The following is a 19870-nucleotide window of genomic DNA, read 5'->3' on the forward strand; positions in this document are numbered from 1 at the left end:
TTGTTCTGTCAAGTGAGCAGAGCTTTGAGTGGGCACATTTGTGACATGAACTGTGTCCACATAATTAGAAACTCATTAATAGTGATCATTCACGTGGAGGTCTTTCTATTGATTTGCTCAATAAGAGCGGGCACTGCAATGGGCCAAGTGTGTTTTAACCTGGCTTACACACTTTCAGTAACAATCTGATTTTAAGGTTGTTTAGTTCTTCAAAAAAGCAAAGTACCACATGTCCACTGGATCCAGCTTTCAAAAGGTGTTTATATCATTGTGTATGTATATTATCTGTGGATTCTTGACTGTTCGGGGAACAAAAAAGCAATTTCAATATGCCACCAATTAAACATTAATTGGGAAATGTTGGTTTCTTTCAGCTCTGTTCAGTTAATATTTTTATCTTGATGCTTACATAGGGTGTGACCTGTATCCTGCCAGTCCTGAGAGAAGGTGTCCTCACTGGCACCCCTGAACAGAAAGAAGAGGCGGCTAAAGCATTAGGAGGGGTCATCAAACTGACGTCTCCCGAGGCTCTGCGGCCGTCTGTAGTCAACATCACTGGACCTCTTATTCGTATCTTAGGAGACCGCTTTGCCTGGACTGTGAAGACTGCTCTATTAGAGACTCTCACCCTGCTGCTGGCAAAGGTCTGGTGGAAGACAAAATGGCCAACCGTACCTCTCCAAAGCTGGTCAAAGTTTCTGTCAGAAGGCTCTAACCTCTGCACTGCGTTCCTCCTCCAGGTGGGCATAGCCCTGAAGCCCTTCCTGCCTCAGCTCCAGACCACCTTCCTGAAAGCCCTGCAGGATTCAAGCCGTGCTGTAAGACTGAGGGCGGCAGAGGCTCTGGGTCAGCTGGTTTCCATCCACACCAAGGTCGATCCACTCTTCACTGAGCAACTCTCTGCAATTCGCAATGCCGAGGACTCTGGAGTCAGGTTTGTGTGCAGTCTGGTATTGTTCAGTACAGAATCAGCAACAATAAACATCCCCAACAGAATTTTCAAAATGTGTGAGCCTGTGATGTTAATATTTTAAATCATTTTATCTCCACAAATAGAGAAGTTGAAATGTATCATCTGATTAAAGATGCTGCTTTGTCTTAATGTTACAAGCACAGACTGGGAGCCATTAGTCTGAAAATGTGTGTATGAAGCATAGCCTGTATATTAAAGAGGGCAGTTCACTCCTCTATTTTGGAATAATCATTTAGACAATAGAATATGCTGAGAAAGCATTTACATGCTAATTACTGCCAAACACCAGAACCAAACCTTCAGGGCACAGAGCACAAACTTCAGGATGGACTGAATCACCCAGAAAGTCATTTTATTTGTCACTTAATTTCATCATGAAGACCCCCAAAGGCACCATGAGCACAAAAAATATGGAGAAGTCATAAATTGGGCACACCAGCTGCCAGTACAGCTCTTTATATTGGCACACGTGTCATTGAAAGAATGATTTATTTATTTATTTATTTATTTATTTATTTATTTTTTAAACCTGGTGGAGGCTTGTTGTATCCTCAACATTAACTTCTATAAAGTAGACACAACAGCGTTTGTGTTTTGTAACTTTTTGGCTCTAATAAGGAACATAAAGATCATTTATTTAATTTATCGGTAGGCTTAAATTAGTGACCAGTATTAGCTATTTGCCACTCTACCGATCTCCGCACTGATAAAAATTAAATAGTAAAGAAGAGGCTGGAGAAACACTCTTCAGTTGTGTTATGGGTGCTGACATTGCACAGTTTTTCCATCAGAGGGCACTCTGTAGCGTCACTGTTTGCAAGAAATGCAACAACCATCTGATCTGAGCAGTGTCGAGCAGAGCGCAATTAATAAGTACACACATCAGATGTTAGGAAAATCTGCTTAAGAAGCATAAGCAGTAATAATATCAGCCAATAATTTAGAATTTGGGATCTTTTTATTTTTTTCTTAAATCATCAAATATTGGTGTCGGTCCAAAAACAAATCCTTTATCGGCTGGCCTCTGTTGGCTTCAGTTTTCTATTTGCTGCTTGGTTTGGAGTCAGTATTAAAGTCTGAGACATTTCTCCCAAAATATTATTAACTAGAAGCTGATAGTGCGGCCTGACACCAGCTTAACTCTAAAAAGTGTACGATGGAAGGAGAGCCAGAGTACAGAAATGCAAATGTGTTTGGATTTATCTTTAAAAAAATAGTTCCTCATTACATCCTTTGTCCACCAGAAAGCACTGACAAATTTACTACAAATCTTCTATCATATTTCTGGGAAGTTGAGTTTTAACATATAATTAGCAAAAACTGTAGTTTGTGCTGTGTGTTTATATCCAAAATACAATATCTGCTTACATGTTTTTACATGAAATAACAAATATTTGCTTTTGTCTTTGAGTTTAATTCTCCTGTTTGTGTTCACAGGGAGACTATGCTCCAGGCCTTAAGGTTTGTCATCCAGGGGGCCGGATCAAAGGTGGACCCAGCCATCCGCAAAAACATCACCACCACATTGCTAGGCATGTTGGGACATGACGAGGTATGACGAGCAGCCCTCAAAGACTTCTTTTGAATGTGTTGCAACCCTTTTTTCCAACCCAGAACCTGCAGTAGCTACTGGATACATAAAGTAATTAGCAGTGAAGTACGTGTATAAGCAGATTTCAGAGTTATTCACAAGTAGAGTTTCCTCTGTGATCTCAGTAGAAAAACGGAAGTCAGACAAAGAGGATGTGGTTTTCTAAAAAGGTGGTTTTAGTCTTCGTGTCAGTTTGAGAATAAATGACACACAACCTGTCTCTGTCTGGCTGTCTTATTGGTGTGTGTGTCTGTGTGTGCACTTGCAGGATGCAACTCGTATGGCCTCAGCCGGCTGTGTTGGTGAGCTGTGTGCCTTCCTGTCAGAGGAGGAGCTGAAGAGTGTGTTACTTCAGCATGTCTTAGGTTGGTATTTGTGTGCAAAGTTATTTTACACCTCTCTCAGGATCTCATTGTAAGTGTGTGTAGTGTTGCTTTGTCATTGTGACCATCATCAGATGTCCTTTTTCCTGCTCATTGTGAGTTATAGAGTGAAATAATTATAGCGCTAAGAAATTTGAAATTTAAAAAATCCTTTTATAAAAACATTTAATGTATGTTTGTCCAGTGTATCTGCATCAAAAAAAGCTTCAGCTTGTTATTGTCTGCTGCTGTGTGCTGCATTATTTTGTGCGTTAGCCGAGCAGTGATGCCACGAGCTCATGAACGGTCTTGCCTCTCTTTAGCCGACGTGTCTGGTGTGGACTGGATGGTGCGTCACGGTCGCAGCTTGGCCCTGGCCATCGCCGTCAAATCTGCTCCCGGGAAGCTGTGTGGGAACGAGTACTGTGACACTGTGACGGAGACCATCTTGGCCAATGCCACCGCTGATAGGGTGAGCAGAGAGTTTACTCATAGATACCCACAGGGAGATTGGAAAACAGTAGAAATAGTTGCCATTTTGGGAAGTGTGTTGTGATTTTGTTGTGGTAATGTCTCTTCGGATGACAGCAAAGTTTGAAATGGAAACATCAAGGTAACACAGTCAATTCTGAAAAACACCAGATCAAAAAATATATTTCAAACCACTGTTAATAAACCAATGTACTCTTTTACTATAAGGATTAAACAACTGAGATGTGACAGGCGGTAATGGAAAAATCACCGTAATGCCTCGCAGTAAGGTGTCACCAGTACAGCTTCAGTGCTCCTCCACTCTGATTCTCCAGGTTTGAACTCTGAAGAGTTGGACCCCTTTCCTCCAAAGTATTTCATGTTTTGATGAAGGTCGAGCCACAGGAATCCTCCATAGGTGTTTTCACATTCATGTCATTGTCACTGTTCAGCGGCCCCATATAACCGTTGTCATGCATGCCTTCAGTATAGAAATACTTTTGTATAAAACACTCTGAGTGCTGGAGTAGAGGAGAAAAGCGCTGTATATGAACCGGTTCATTCACTATTACCATCCATCATAATACAGTGATTCTGTGATACTCTGTACATCCAGATATTAAGTAACATAAGAAGGAAAAAAATATCCCCGCACACTCAAAAAGGAGGAATCTGGTATCTGTTTGCTGCACTGTGGTGGTGTCAGTGTGTGTTTGACTACTAACTTTTTATAGAAGCTACTTTTGGCTCCCTTAGTCGCAAGGGGTCATTTGATTTGGCAGATTTTGACACCGGGTGTGCTTCCCAGTGCAACCCCAGTGTGTGAAGCACTATGGACCTGCTGTTATTATTACATTTTAATAATGTTCCACTTGAATTAATGAGCTCACTGATTTATTTTCCTGTGCATGACACTATTTTAAACCTATGTGTTTCTTCTTCATCACCATAGTTTTATTTCCATTAATGAGATGGTGTCTGTGGTTAGTCAGATTAGTGGAGAGCACCTGTTGTTTTAATAAAAAATATCAATATTTGGTTGCAGGCTATCAAATAGCGAAGCACCAAAAGTAAGTGAAAGTTAGTCACTTCATCTGGATACAGCATTTTCAGCGGGAAAAATATTTCATCACATCCAGTTTCAGCTGACTGTAGGTTCCCCAACCTCGTAAACTGTACAGTTATGTAACAATCAGTGCTCCTGCATAGCAATGAGCCACACAGTCATTTTCATCATGACTGATATGCAAATGGATACAGAGTACTGAGGACTGGCTGCAAACACAGCATTGTCTTGCTCTAACAACCTTACAATCTATTGCTCTAGATTGTCTCATTACTGTTGAGGGGGCGACCGTGGCTCAGGGGGTTGGGAAGCGCATCTGTAACCGGAAGGTCGCCAGTTCGATTGCCTCCTATCTGTCCTAGTCCTGTCCTTGGGCAAGACACTTTACCCTTCCGCCTACTGGTGTTGGCCAGAGGGGCCGATGGCGCGATATGGCAGCCTCGCTTCTGTCAGTCTGCCCCAGGGCAGCTGTGGCTGCAACTGTAGCTGCCTCCACCAGTGTGTGAATGTGAGAGTGAATGAATAGTGGCATTGAAAAGCGCTATATAAATCCAATCCATTATTGATTGGTCTATTTTCAATATTGTATATTTTGATGTTTTGTCCTTTTAATGCACCGTGCGATTATCTTTTTGTCTGTGTGTGTTCTTAATCTCATTGATGTATTCCTAATGTAATTATTTGCATTTTCATTTTATCTTTCATATCTTTTTAATTGAATTTACTTGTTAAGTTTCTTTGTTCATATAATATGTTACTCTGTCTTATCAGCTTGTCAGTCATCCTTGTAGCAATTTCAGCTGCACTGATCGATCTTCTAGCCTTATCTTAGATTCTTTTTGTCCTCATGCGTGGCATTTTGTTCCTCTTCCAGATTCCCATTGCTACCAGTGGGATCAGAGGTATGGGATACCTGATGAAGCATCATTTGAGAACAGAGGGGAGCAGTGGTGTTTCCCAGCAGATGATTACACAATTTGTTAAGGTAAAGCAGAGAATCAAACCCTGTCCACTTCCCATTTCTATATTTGTACAGGTGAGGAAGTGGGAGCAGTCAAGTTGCCAAAAATGGGCTCGTGCCCACTGTAATGTTGGAAAAAGGTGTAGCTGTTTAAATTAATACTTCTCACAGTAAAATTATGTGTAATACAAACATAGTTGCTTGTAGTAGAGTTATGCTGTAGTATTATCATTTTTGGTTTTATAGCTCATGCTCATTGTTTTATTTAGGCTCACAGCTCTTCTTAGTCTTTAGGTAGAAAACTGAACACTAAGAGAAAGTACCTGCACAGTAGTGAGGGCCAGGAAGAGACTAAGCAGTGTGCTCAACAGGATATTCAGCATCTGTAAATGAGGAGTGTAGAAAACATTTATTTTTGTGTGTGAGTGATTAGTGTGTACATTTCCACACTAAAAGCACAGCATGAAAGCTGATATCAGTCTGATCAGGTGTTTGCTGTGAAGCCTGTGTATTTATAAGAAGATGATTCCTTTGAGTACCTTTTTGAACAGTGTGTATTGTGCCATTATATCTGTTGTCTGCGTGACCCTGCAGTGTCTTCAGAACCAGTCTAGTGATGTCAGACTGGTGTCAGAGCGGGTGCTGTGGTGGGTATTCAAAGAACCATCACTGCCCTCCGTGGACGTGAATCTCATCAAACCTCTGCTGAAAACTCTGCTGGACAACACCAAGGACAAGAACACGAGCGTCCGGGCCCAGAGCGAACACACAATCGTCAACCTGCTACGGCTTCGTCAGGGGGAGGAAACCATGCAGGTGCGACTATCAACTCCCTACTGTAATCTGCACACAGATGTAATCTGTAGAGCAAAACATTTTTACACGCTCCTCTCTCTGCATTTCAGACTATTACTGCCATTCTGGACTCTGCAAGCAATGACCTACTGTCAGAGTGTCACCGCCGGTCTTTGAAAAAAATCGCCAGCCAGCCAGACTCCAATGAAGAGATCGATGACACAATCCTAACATGATGGACTAAACAACGAAGTGCTCTGATCTGCAGAAAGCAGCAGAAGATTTACTGACATATTAAACAAATCAGTGTATGAGAACCTCAGACACACTGGGGAGCCTGAGATGAGTAGTGTTTTGGCTGTATTCCCCAGAAAATTTTGTTTTTGGCGTTTTTCTTTTTTCTTCCCCCCCCCCCACTTTAAATCCTTGTTTTAGCGGCCTTTAAGCCCAATTTATTTTATCATATGATGCACAGGTTGTTCTCTTGTACCGAGCAACAATAGAAGACACGATGCCAAATCTGTTTTGATATTTCAGTGTTTTGCTACTTATTTTACCAAAATGATTTCAATTATTGCCACTGTTAATGAAACAGAGCCCCCCTTTCTTTACCTTTTATTTGAACTTTGAGTGTGACGGTTGTTTGGGGAAAGCAACTTCTTATAAAAACACAAATCATTCTTATGTCAGTGATGCAGTTGTAAAAAGGCAATACATAATAAAAGGTTCTGGATTTCATAATGTAGTGTGTTAAATATTGGATGCTTGGTTTTTCTCAGGTTGGCGTCTCTCAGACTTTGTCACACCTCACTTGAATTCCACCAAGTTCTCTGATTCACCAATTGCTGGATTTTACTCTTGAAGCTTCAGCAGACAAAAGCTTTTGGCTTCCAGTTAAAACCTCGCCACTCTCTTGCTTTCTATGTGGCCTCATCTCTCTTTTCTACTCTGGTGATTTGGTCTGAAGTCTCCCTTCATGGTCTAGGTTTTCCAAACCAGCAACACAGAGCCTAGAGGAGATGCAGGAGTACATTCACATCTGAAATATTATCAAGTGGCCTTAAATGTCTGAAGAAAAAGGTTTCAGGATTGGTTTTCCACTTGTGTGTGTGTGTGTATGTATATATATATATATATATATATATTTTTTTTGGTGTCCCGTTTGGATCTTTAGCCATCAGAATTGTTGTCTTAAGGCCAAGAAAGATGTCAAGCGGATTTATTTTACCAAGTGGATCATCATGGCCTTGCCATATTGGTCCATTTGATTGACCTTTATTATAATTATGAATTTATTTTATTTTCGGTTGCTACAAACGGGACAGACATGACTGGGGGATAGGACAGGGAGAAAGAATGAAAGAAAGAGAGGGAGAGAAAGAAAACCAAAGGGGGGGAAGAAGGAAAAGGAAAAAAAAACACCTGGATCACCTGTATGGAGAAAAAAAACAGAAGAGAAAGCAAACAACAAAGAGCAACATAATAAAAACAAAAAACAAAAAAAAACAGCACCATCACAATAAACTAGCTAGCAGTAGATAACAGTAGATACTAAATAATAAACGATATTGTGCAGCACGCAAGATAGACAGCGCACAATGTGCTTTGAGGCAGCAGCCGAGAAAGGTGTAGTCCGCGTCTGTGAACACCCGTGTGTACACCTGTGTGCATACCTGTGTGGATCAGCATGCTTGTATTCCAAAGGTTTCTCCATGTAACGATCTGCTAGGGAGTGTGGGGAGCCACAGCCCCGTCCACCAGGGTATGAAGCAGGTATGGAGGAGATCCAGGCCCCAGATATCCAGAGGCCCCAGAGTACAAGGTCTGAAATCTTCCTTCATGGTCTAGGTTTTCCAAACCAGGAACACAGAGCCTAGAGGAGATGCAGGAGTACATTCACATCTGAAATATTATCAAGTGGCCTTAAATGTCTGAAGAAAAAGGTTTCAGGATTGGTTTTCCACTTGTATATTAAGAGGAGGAAGGGGAACTATTATGCCTTTCATTTTTTCTGCCATATGTATGCTCTTACAGCAGTGGAGGCTAGTTTCAGTTAATGAGGTTGGTGTTTGTCCTTAAACTACTCTAAATTCCGTTTAAGGCTTTTTTTTTCTACGTTTGGCTCTGTGTGATCTCACTGAGAGCAGATACCCTTTATCTCAGGCACACAGCTTTAAGTTGGCAGCTAAAACAGTCCATTTCAGACAGGATGCACTGAGGGGAAACGCCAAGGATAAGTGTAAGATGAATAAGAATTATGTAAAAGATTAAATTACCCATATCTGCTACTATAGAGCTGGAAATGGTCATAATGAAAACCTTTTCACTAAAATTGCTCAAATAAGTATTTTGAAATACTTAAGGGGAAATGATCAAGCTGGCAATGCATCAAATTATAAGTGATATCGGATAATTTCTAGTTTTGGACATATTTAAATGAAGTAACAGGTACCCCAGTCTAGGGGGAAATCTCTGAAGCCTGGTGTGTCTGCGCAACAATCCGGATGAAATAAAAGGTGGAGCAGACTGGAGAAAGGTAATTCAGCTACTGTAATACAAATAATATATAAAAACCATGAGACAACAGCGAAATAAAATAAGTCTTCCCCCTTTTAAGGCTCCAAATTATTTCTAGTTGATTACACAAAACCGACAAACTGAATTTCCTCTCTATGCAAATACGAATTTAGTTGAACTTCCTGTAAACTACTGCAATGTGGAGTTAAACTACGAGTTTAACAACACGTGCTTCTCAGTATTGTGTGGTTTAAGTTGTTTTCAGTGCATTAAAAAGAAGCATGAATCCGCGGGACTCTCCAGCGTTTCTCCTGGCATGATTCTTGTGTTCATCAATGGGATGGGACCGCTGTGCTGTAGCTCGAGTCTGCGCAGTGAGACTGGGTCACAGTTGGGTGCAGCTCCACCAGAGGAGGAAGCGGAGTTTCCGGCTGTTTGCAGCGGAGAGTGAGGATTGCTGACGCCGCGAAACCCCGAGAAAAAACGCCGCCGGCTCGGGGGGGCTAACAGTTTGTGATATCCTTAGTGGTGGTGGTGTTTTATACCGGGGGATCTGGGGTCTGGTGATTTTCTTTACGCACCGAGGGAGTCCGACAGCTAACCGAGCAAAGAAGCGGTACACGGCGGGGGTGAGCCACCAGCTACCGGCATGGCCAGGGACTACGATTACCTCTTCAAGCTGCTCATCATCGGTGACAGCGGTAAGCCGACGCCGGGGATGCAGGACGGGAAGTGGGCCTTGTCTTGTTTTTTTTTTTTTACAATGGGGGAAGCAGAAGTACTATTTTAACCCGGCTATGTACCATCCGGGCGCTTTTGCAGTGTATTATTTTGTCTTTTAGGCACTGAAATTACGTGTTAAACGTACACATCCGCCATATTTTCGTGTCAGCTACAGGGCGGAGGTTGTGTGTCCGGGCTGGGCATGTCAGCCGATGAGGCCGGATACCGCCTCCAGACACTAAGGATTTATCTCTTGAAAATGTCCTAAATTGTTCTTATATCGGTTTAGACAATTGTTTTACCGCCGTAACACAACACGTACTGTGACCTATACCGTTCCTGGGGTAGTAGGACGTAGTTATGGCCTTTTGTTTGTATCTACAGTTAGCTAGGTTGTGTTGGCTAGCTATGAGCTAGGCTAACATGACAAGTCCTTGCCTGGTTATATGTTGATAACTGTTAGTTATCATTTGCTGCACCGGGAAGGTTAAATGCTAAGAAGTTGCCGGCACAGATGTAAATTCAACTAAGTCCGGTTAAGATGTTGCAATGGGTTTTGTTATTTATTTAGTTAGCTAGTTAGCTTGTGAGACCTAGGAGGTTGAGAGTGGAGGAATGCTGCACTGCAAAGACATGTTTGCATCTAGTTAGTCAGACTACAGTGAAGTGAGACTGACACCGCGGTTAGTGTCAACCAAAGTGCCCTTTGGTGTATAAGGTATAACAGCACAAAGACTCTGACTGCTTCTTTATGTTTAGCACCTTTTTATCATGTTAATAATTAGAACAAACAGCCACAGGTAGATGCATAACTAAGATCTGTGTATATATGAAAAAAAATGTTTGCCCCTCTTGTTTTTAAGTGGAAAACATGCTTTAAGAAAAGCGGGAAAATAAAAAAGTATTCCACCCTCAGCAGCTAGAGCCTCATCCCGCTGAACTTCTTTTGTGAGCAATGGTCTTTGGATTCATTGACAGCTCCGGTCCTGGCACTGCCCCATCAGCTGGCTTCTCACAGTGGAGAGACAAGGCAGTACAGCAAGCCCTTCACTGCATGTCACACACAGGGGCCAGTGTGCCCTCAGCTGCAGCATGGAAGCACTACTGTTTGCAGTGCTGCACAGAGATTTTTATTTATTTATTTGGGGGGCTCTGACCTTGTGCCCTTGTTCTGTTGTCAGACCTGCTGCTGGGAATCAGATTCTCCACTCACTGAATCCCTAGTTGAACGTGAACACCCTCTAACCTATGACAAGTTAGAGGACATACAAAATTTCACAGTACACATGAACATCATTCTCTAAATGGAAATTTGAGCAACATTTCATGTATCAGATATGTATTACCTTTTTTTCCATGGTCTGTGGTTAATTTATGCTCCATTGATGTAGAGATATAATTACAGGCTGACAACAGAGGTGTCCTGGATATTTTTACACCTGACAGTTTTTTTTGTGGGGGGGGGGGTTGCCAAGCTAAAGGCCCACACGACATGTTAAAGCTGATGAATGCTCTTCTGCTTTGAAGCTTTGGTCATTGTATGTTTGAACAAAACTCTGTAGTGCTGAGATCACAGGAACCTGATAGCTTTTTATGTGAGGACAAATCAAACATGAAATGACAATAACACAATAGATAACCTGTGTAACTGGGCTGCAGGTTCAGTCCCACCTCAGGCCAAAAGAGTGACTTCCTAACTTTCAGTTGTAACCTCACAATCAATCTTCCTCACATTTATAAACTAACCTCATTTTCAGTCCCTTTCTCTTTTTTCTTTGTCCTCTCCTGTCATCTTTTATTACTCTTATTTCTTTCTGAATTCCACTGTTTCATATCTGAATTTTTTAAGAAGCCTCCCTGTGTCTGCCTCACTGAGGTTAAATCGATTAAGATTCTAGAGCTACCTTCGTCATCAGAATGAGTATGTAGGGTGTAGTCTTGCTTACCCGAAGCCTTCAGCTTGTACACTGTGCAGCAGGTTAGATCCGTGTTTATGTCTTGAAGAACTAAATCTGTATTTACACAAAGATTAGAGGAACGATTCAGCTTGACATCCCCCACTTTTCTTTTTTTTTGTGTGCGTGTGCGTGCTGTCATCACGTGCTGCTGCTCTTGGTTAACTAGGATATAATATGCGAAACCAAAACTCTTGCTCTGTTGTGGTGCAAAAAAAAAGTGTTTTCAGACTTGCCAGTATCAAAAATGCAGAGTTGTTATAGTGTATTTTTTTTTTTTTGTTGTGCCGCTGTACATTAAACCTCTTCCTGTGCTTGTGTTTCCTCCTCAGGAGTGGGGAAGAGCAGTCTCCTCCTGCGATTTGCAGACAACACATTTTCAGGTGTGGGGCTCGACCAAAGCAGCGATGTATAATCAGGACTCATCTCCGTTTCAGTTTCCATGTTTTCATAATAAATTCGATTTTGTGTTCGCGTGCCCACTCGCAGGTAGCTATATCACCACGATCGGTGTGGACTTCAAGATCCGGACAGTGGAGATCAATGGGGAGAAGGTGAAGCTACAGATCTGGGACACAGCAGGGCAGGAACGTTTTCGCACCATCACCTCAACGTAAGTGGATCCATTCACACACACGTCCCCCTCCTTTGCTTGGAGTTTTCAGGTGAAACTTTTTGTTTATGTTTTAACAATTAAGTCTGAAACCATGAAAGGCTCTTTGCGGTCCTGACATTAGGTTTTATATGAGGAAGCAGTAGAATAAGTCATTGCTGTTCTATGAAACTGGGTGGAATTCCCCACACATCCTAATTACAGATGTGAGAGGGAGGCTCCTTGTTGTGTGCTGTAGTGCTCCATGACGGTGCCGAGTGTACGTCATTACCCTCTTACACTTGCAGCGTGTTTCGCACTGCTGTCCATGTGCCCTGAGGGTTCACAATGATCGGCACTCCCACGCTTTAAGAAGGAACGTTGGCCTAAATTTTTCTTTTCTCCACAGTTTACCTGAATAGACCAAGAACACAGACTGCTGTCTGTCCCAGAAGTTCACTGCTGTTCAGAAAGCCTCTAAAAACACAAAAAGTGCTGCTGCTACTCTTGCAAATTTTAATTTCTGTTTTTGAGAGCTTTTAAGCGTTGGTCGACTTTTACGACAAATAAACATGAAGTCTGTCAGGATATAGAGATAACAGTTGTTAACAGCATAAATTTGGTTTTGGTCTGTGCAGGCTTTTTTTTTTTTTTTTTTTTTAAATAGAAATATTATCACTTCAGTTTGGTCTTGTGGTTTGATGGCAGCCTACAGAAAGATGCTCTCTAAGCTTTCAGAAGACTTCCCATCATTTACGTCAACCCACATAGCTCGCAATACCACGAGTGGAAGTCTGGAGTCTATTACATTTGTTTTAAGGTTGGATGATGCAGCAGTAGTTGACCTCCAGGTGACAGATGGTAGGTCAGTGGGCAACCCTTGATGCAAATGAATATGATCCCAAACTAATGAAAAAGTAAAGCGATTTCAGCATTTAGTGCTCATGACTATTACCACGACCACTAATGTTGCTTCTAATAATGATATCAAACTATAATGATTGCTTTTATTATGGATAACACGTTTTTAGACTCCTAAAAATAAATTTCAGTAATCTTTGCCATTGTATCAAGAGAAATAGTCTGCATTCATAGGTTTCTATATTCATGACAAATAGTCACTCACTCAGTGCTCTGAGCAGCACCGATAGGAACATCATTGATGTGACCTACAGCTAAAACTGCAGTCATCTCACATGCTCACCCCTTTTTGACTTTGACTGAATCAGACACAGACTGCGCTTGGGAGATATTGGAGCGTCATTTGCCTCCCGAGTTTCGTCTTGAATGGGACCAGGAGGGCATGTTTGACTCTTATGTACTAGCACTGCTGCAGGGAGGCCAATCAGAATGCTAAAATCATCCAGAAAGCGTGAAATCCTTAACGCTTTAGCCCCTGTGGAGCATAGCCGTCCTAGTTTGGAAGGATTGTTGCGACTTGTTCTGCAGGAATCCCTCCAGCGAGCAGGCTGCCTATTAAGGGTGATTGTTCCCTGTGCTGAACTAGAGTGGCATGGTGCCTCATTAGATCCTAAATGAATGTTTCTGTGGAGATGGATCATGGGCAGTGACCTGCTGAGTCTACTCAGGCAGACTAACCTGAGGTGGTAGCCATATGTCAGTGAGCAGCTGTGTTTTCAGCCTCAGGCTTCAGTCACAGCATAATATCACTTTAACTTTATCTTTTTCTCTTTTAGAGACTTTTACGCTCATAATTATTTACTGTTTTGCATTGTAAATAAAAGAGCACATAATGAGATTAACAATAGTAAAAAGTCCGCAGGTGGACTCCTACCGAGGGCATCTAGGTCCCATGTTCAAGCGCCAGCAGAGGTCCACCTGAATGATGACTCTTTCAGTGAGTTCAGTATGCTAACCCTTTACAGAAAAGGGTACATCAGGTTGGGCTGTGAGGCTGTTTGTGTGTTTGGCAGTTTAAGGTTCTTTATTCATGTGCACTGAGCAGACATAAACGCACAGCCACACACCGCTGCTGTGTGTCTGTCCATCATTGATGGACTTTGGGGAAAACCCAGACAATAGGCTTGGGTGGTATCTTTTTACTGAGGATACAGTAGTATTGTGTGTGTTGTGGTGTGTGTTTTGGTTTTGTCATTGTAGTTTTAATTAAACAATTAGATGTTTCCACCCATACTAGTCAGCACTATTAATACCAGTCTGCTAGCAGGAGCAGTGCAGAACAATGGTCAGTACAGTAAGGCAGTCTGATTTGTTTAGCCAGAAAATTAGACTCTACAAACTTCACTAATTGTAGCATGTATGTATAATAAGAAGCGCTCTCCTTCCATAAATGAGAACCAAGCTTGGTCTGTGTTGGCTTTACACTTTACTCTTGTATTGGCAGTCTTTGCGGTACAAAACATCTCATCAGATCATCCTTGTATCAGTTTCAGTAGTAAGAATAGTCTTTTATGGTATTGAAAATCATGCCCAATAATGTTAAATTACATTAATAACATAGTGTGATGTACATCCTTGATGCCACCAAACCCTATCAAAACAAGCTGTATCCCCAAACTGTCACAAAACACACACACACACACACACACACACACACACACACACACACACACACACACACACACACACACACACACACACACACAGAATCCCTGACAAAAGTTTCTTTGTGTTTGTTTGGCATAGTGCAGTGGTACTGGGGATGCACTCTCTCAGATCTGGCCTCTGTTTTTGAAGCCGGTTCATTTGTCTGCGCGGTATAAATGTGGTGCTGTTGCTTTTTCCTTCACACAGTCATACACTCTGTCCTGATGAATGTATTTATTAAGTTGTGCCCCTTCAAGTGTCTTTCCCTTTGCTGGGTAACATTAGTTATTCGCTCAGAAAGTTAGGGATGACTTGAAATTAAAATTATACCGAAGGTCAGGCCATAGCATACTTAAACTGTTACACGGTGTAGTGGTATCAAAAACTCTTCACACATCAATCCTGTTGGCCTTTTTAAATTTTCCAGTCTGTTTTGTGTGTTAGCCATTTCTGCTGTGTATTTTATTTTCATCTATTAACTTTAACAAATTATTTTTTACATATTTATTTGCCAACTTTAGCTTTAATAATTCCTTTTATTTGTTATTACCTTTACCAAACTATCTCTGCTGTTTATTCGTTAATCCTGTCTAACAGTTTCTATTGAGGCATTATTTTTAGATTTATTTTTAAATTTATTGGTTACTTTCCATCACCATAATGTGGTGTTCAGAAAAAATGTAGGTCAAAGGGGTTTTTTTCCGCCACCGAAGCTACGTCCATGTTTTACCCTGTCTGTTATCCTTTATCTTTAGGTAATCAGTTATACTGTTGTTCATACTCTTCGGCCAACACTTTTAGCGTTCTCTAGTCTTGCTGCTATACTACCATTTCTCTGTAGTAAAAGTAAAAGTCGTTATAACTGTTCAGCTAATTAGAAATATTTTATCTAACTAGTCACAGCAGACGGACGCCCCTCGCTGAGCCTGGTTCTGTTGGCGGTTTCTTCCAATGTCACCAAGTTCTTGCTCAAAGGGTGTTGTATGACTGTTAGGGGTTTTCTCTGTGTTATTGTAGGGTCTTAACCCCACAATTTAAAGCGCCTTGAGGCGACTGTTGTTGTGATTTTAGCATTATATGAATAAAATTAAAATGAATTCAATTGATCTTTTTCGCAAACTGTAAGCTGACTGTTTCCCCTTTCTTCTGTCTTTAGATATTACAGGGGAACACATGGGGTCATAGTGGTATATGACGTCACAAGTGCTGAGTCCTTTGTCAATGTAAAACGATGGTTACATGAAATCAACCAGAACTGTGACGACGTGTGCCGAATATTAGGTGAGTGCGCTCCAAAGAAACACCTTGGTACTGTTCTCGCCTCGTCTTCTTTAGCTTAAAAATAGACTCTGCCCTTCACTCCAGTGCACACCACTTGTATTTGCTGGCAGTATGGGAATAATTTCTTGCTCCATTATTTTACACTGAGCTGTTTTCTATTTTTAGTGGGAAACAAGAACGACGACCCAAACTCTAAGGTGGTCGAGACGACTGACGCGCAGAAGTTTGCAGAGCAGATGGGAATCAGCCTTTTCGAGACGAGTGCAAAAGAGAACGTAAATGTTGAAGAGGTAATTAGTTGTTTTGTGTTACTTGTAGCCTCAGACTGATAAGCTTGTCTGGAGCTGTTCGCCAGACATGCCAGGCATGCACAGAAGCTCTGTGATAACTGCTGATCAGCTTGTCACTGCACAAAGCATCGCTGAAAGTTACTGTTTTTGCCCTGACAAAACAATCTGCTAATCGTTTACTCGGTTAATTCAAGTGAGTGCTATTGTTTAAAACGGTTCACAATCACACAGCACAAAGAATAGTGTCCTTATTTTTGAAAAGCTAAGAGTGGATTTTATTACTTTTTAACCAAAGGCTGTTAATGTGCTCTTCTGCTTTATTGCAGTGTTAGATTGGCTTCAGATTTATAGGAATAGCAATGAGAATGGTGTCGAGTTTGCTAGCCTGCTTGTGTACATAGGTAAACAAATCCACCCCAAGACTCGCTAATCAAAACAAAATAACAACATCTATGTGGAAACTCATCATCAGAGGTTTTCCACCATTGTGAACAGCTGTGGGTGGATTTTTGTTGCCTGTTTCTTAAGTTCAGTTATCCAGGCTGCAGCTTCATATTTAGAAATAAGACTCAAGTGAGGCTTTGAACTGTTCCTTTAAATACTCCTTTGTCACCATTATTACACACAAATCTGACCGCTCTAATCTGTTCATGCTTTTTGGTTTGTGCCTCTCTCGGCAGATGTTCAACTGCATCACGGAGCTAGTGCTAAAAGCCAAGAAGGAAGTGCTAGCCAAGCAGCAGCAGCAGCAACAAAACGACGTGGTCAAACTCACCCGGAACAGTAAACGAAAGAAAAAGTGCTGCTAACAAACTCGAAGCCATCCACAGAAAAGCGGGCGGCGTCTTCACATGCATATACACACATACACGATGGGACTCAGAGCATCTAAATTAAAGAGCAGATAAAGATTTAATAAATATATGGTGAAAGATTTAAAAAAAAAATGACGGCAAAAATGTCCCCTTTGGACAAACTAATCATGAAGACTTTAATAAAAAAAATTGTACAGATTTTATTAGACATCAGATCAAGTTTTATTTGGAATTCAGCAGATGGGCACTATTGACCTGAGGTCCTAATTTTTTGTTCAAGGATCTGCAACTGACAGCTATAATGCTCCGATTTGTATCCACTTCCACAACCCTGTTTCTCTCACATCAGTATCTCATCTCTCCTTCTCATTCCACTGCACACGGGACATTCAGAGTCGGGTTGGACTCTGCGTCTGAGGAGGAGGAGGGCTCACCTTTCCTGGATTTATTTGGGTTTGTTTTCTGGGGCGGGGGGAGGGAGGGGGGCAGTTTTTGGAACAGGTGTCTCTCCACTGAACATCTCCATTGAACGTTTCTGTGTTACGATGGCTTCACGCCAACAGATCATGAACTTCTAGGTTTTGTTTTATTTGACTTGTTGGGGGGAAAAATCACTTGGAGGAGGAGAAGGATCATTGGTAGTCAATCTTTAGCAACTAATCTGATGGACAGAACTGGTGACTTTTTTTTCTTCTTTTTTGTCTGTATTTTGCCAAGTTTTCCCTTGTTTCCTTTCTAACTTCCAGTAGTGCTGAGCCATCCATAATAGATTTTTTTTTTTTTTTTTTTTTTTTTTTTTGAGTGCAGCGGAGCAGTTGAACCACTCTCGGAGCTCTGGGACGTCGAGCTCCTCGTGCACCTTTCACTGCAGTCTTACTATGCTTCAGAGTTTGCTTTAAAACCTTTCCCCAAAATATTTTTTTCCCTTTTTTTTTTTTTTTTTTTTTTTATAAAACCGTGATACTGCCAATATTATATATATTAAAAAAGAAATATTAGGAGCTGCAGCGCCTCTCATTGGACTGTTGCCATAGTGGCCAGTGGCTGGCCAAGACGTTTGGTGAATTGGGTCCTCAGGCGCTCCCTCCATCCCTCTTCCTCTTTTACTTCTTTTTTCCTGCAGCAACCAGCCTTCTCTCCCCTGATGCCCACATATCAGCACCCCTCTCAGTGATGGACTCCTGCATTTGTTCCAGCGACGGTGCATGGAAGCTCTTCGCCAAGACACCTGTGCAACCACCCAAACCTCCCAAATACATTGCAGACTGTGGTTTTCAATCTTGTGTTTTTGAGCATGTAACACTGTTTGATTGGGTGTGTTTAGAAAAAAAAAAAAAAAAAGATATGCCATGCATTTTAGCATTCAAACTCTTGTGGATTTCCTGCGTTTTCTCTTGCAGAATATTCTAAACAGTCGACTAAAGCATTAAGGTTTATCGCTTTGCTTTTCATGGTCATGACCTGCACTACCTGCCCAAATTGAAGTATTACAGGACAGTGTTTTTTGGCGACCCTCCACATTGAGAGTGTGGCGCACAGTGGGACTGTTAATATAAGAACAAATGGGGATGAACTGCAGCACTGGATCCGCTCCCTCCCCGCCCGGATTTGCCACAGAGGCCGAAGCGTTGTACAATGTCTTACTGACATTATTATTAATTTTTTTTTCTGTCTTTGGAATTGGGAGCGAGCTTGATGTTGCACAAGCTTCTGTCGAAAACGCTTTGTTTTCCTCCTCTGGGCAGGCTCCGGCAGCTGGTTTGGGATCCCGATACGTGTCAAAAGGTCACCGCGACCTCAAGGGCCTCGAAATGATATCAGATCTCACACTTTATGATTTCTCTTCATTATGTGTATGTATATATAAATATATTTGTGTGTTTATATTCAATATAGAACATACACACATGATTAGCACACCAACTGCACATGTGTTAAACATGGGCCGTGTGCTGTGGTTGAAAGACACTTGTCAGCTGTGGTTTGCTGTACACTGGAGACAAAGATGTACTATTCATTTTTCCCTACATGAATTTAATCAGTAATAAACATTTTAAAAGAATAAATATTTGACACATAATGACTGATCTCATTTGTCAGTGGTTGGAGGCTCAGTCCCAACTTGAGTTTAAACCTGTGTCCGTTTTATTTTTGCCTTTTTCTGAGAGTGTTTTATGGTCTTTGGAAAACCTGTGGCTACTTAACTCTTATGTGGGTTGTTCATATTCATTTAAAGGAGGTTTATGACCACTTAAGGAGCACCAAGTGGAGTAGATACCCTCATCTTATACTAAACATCATTAGTACTCTCATACCTGCCAGATTTTACATGGTCAGTGCAACTGTGAAGTAATGAGAAGGATTTGATAAATTACTCATATCCTTCGAATTGTTTACTAAAACGTTTTATATGACTAGTTTGTAATACTGTGAGAAAATAAGCAAACTGGTCAGTCAGTCATTGAGTGTTTTTGTTTTTTTCAATTTCTGAATGCTTGAATAATTGAATCATTTAACTTTTTCAAAATTATTATTATTATTATGGCTTTTGTATCTTTTGGGTTGAACCTAAAATTTCTGCACAGAGGAAAAATATGATTTATGATTTTCATATTTATAAACTGTTTTACTGATGGAAATCATAAAAACTAAAAAAATACCGTAATTAAAAGAAGCTTCATGTGGAACGTGCTCGTGATAAAAGCAACACTTTTTGTGATTTTAAGATGAAATTATGCATCTACAGTGTTTTGAGAAGTAAAAAAAATTTTCATCTATAACTTATTTTAACTTAAATTTAACATAATGTATTCCAAGTTATATGTTACAGTTTATCATGTAAGTTATACATGCATACAATGCCCAATTATGTCTGATCTCAGAAGATAAGCAGGGTTTTCTACCAATTGG

The 19870-nt window shown here is 41.1% G+C and overlaps 2 protein-coding genes across 3 annotated transcripts in view; both read left to right on the plus strand.

The window, feature by feature from the left end:
- The window catches only part of gcn1 (GCN1 activator of EIF2AK4), a 29362-nt gene extending 22405 nt beyond the window's left edge, over positions 1-6957 (plus strand). Inside the window, exons 50-57 of the mRNA XM_040050191.1 lie at positions 414-644; positions 741-934; positions 2411-2525; positions 2833-2929; positions 3250-3398; positions 5338-5448; positions 6019-6240; positions 6330-6957. Coding sequence (XP_039906125.1) covers positions 414-644; positions 741-934; positions 2411-2525; positions 2833-2929; positions 3250-3398; positions 5338-5448; positions 6019-6240; positions 6330-6455 — 1245 coding nt within the window. The 3' untranslated portion in view covers positions 6456-6957. The remainder of the gene's footprint in view (positions 1-413; positions 645-740; positions 935-2410; positions 2526-2832; positions 2930-3249; positions 3399-5337; positions 5449-6018; positions 6241-6329) is intronic.
- Positions 6958-9051: 2094 nt separating this feature from the next.
- On the plus strand, positions 9052-19040 carry rab35b (RAB35, member RAS oncogene family b). 2 transcript variants are annotated; one of them, XM_040050195.1, is made up of 6 exons: positions 9067-9437; positions 11747-11797; positions 11904-12027; positions 15731-15855; positions 16021-16145; positions 16826-19040. In XM_040050195.1, the coding sequence occupies exons 1-6, from the start codon at positions 9386-9388 to the stop codon at positions 16952-16954; spliced, it is 606 nt and encodes a 201-aa protein (XP_039906129.1). In that variant the 5' UTR covers positions 9067-9385; the 3' UTR covers positions 16955-19040. The 2 variants fall into 2 exon arrangements, with proteins under 2 accessions (XP_039906130.1, XP_039906129.1); XM_040050196.1 differs by lacking the exon at positions 16021-16145 and having other exon boundaries at positions 9052-9437; positions 16826-16932.
- The last annotated feature ends 830 nt before the right edge of the window (positions 19041-19870 follow it).

Source organism: Simochromis diagramma, unplaced genomic scaffold, assembly GCF_900408965.1.
Source record: "Simochromis diagramma unplaced genomic scaffold, fSimDia1.1 OVJJ01000159.1, whole genome shotgun sequence".
NCBI lineage: Eukaryota > Metazoa > Chordata > Actinopteri > Cichliformes > Cichlidae > Simochromis > Simochromis diagramma.

Coding starts and splice junctions, on each gene's coding strand:
- rab35b (XM_040050195.1), top strand. CDS start 9,386: ATGGCCAGGGACTACGATTACCTCTTCAAGCTGCTCATCATCGGTGAC. Junction 11,798..11,903: donor TGCAGACAACACATTTTCAG/GTGTGGGGCTCG, acceptor GCCCACTCGCAG/GTAGCTATATCACCACGATC. Junction 12,028..15,730: donor TTTCGCACCATCACCTCAAC/GTAAGTGGATCC, acceptor TTCTGTCTTTAG/ATATTACAGGGGAACACATG.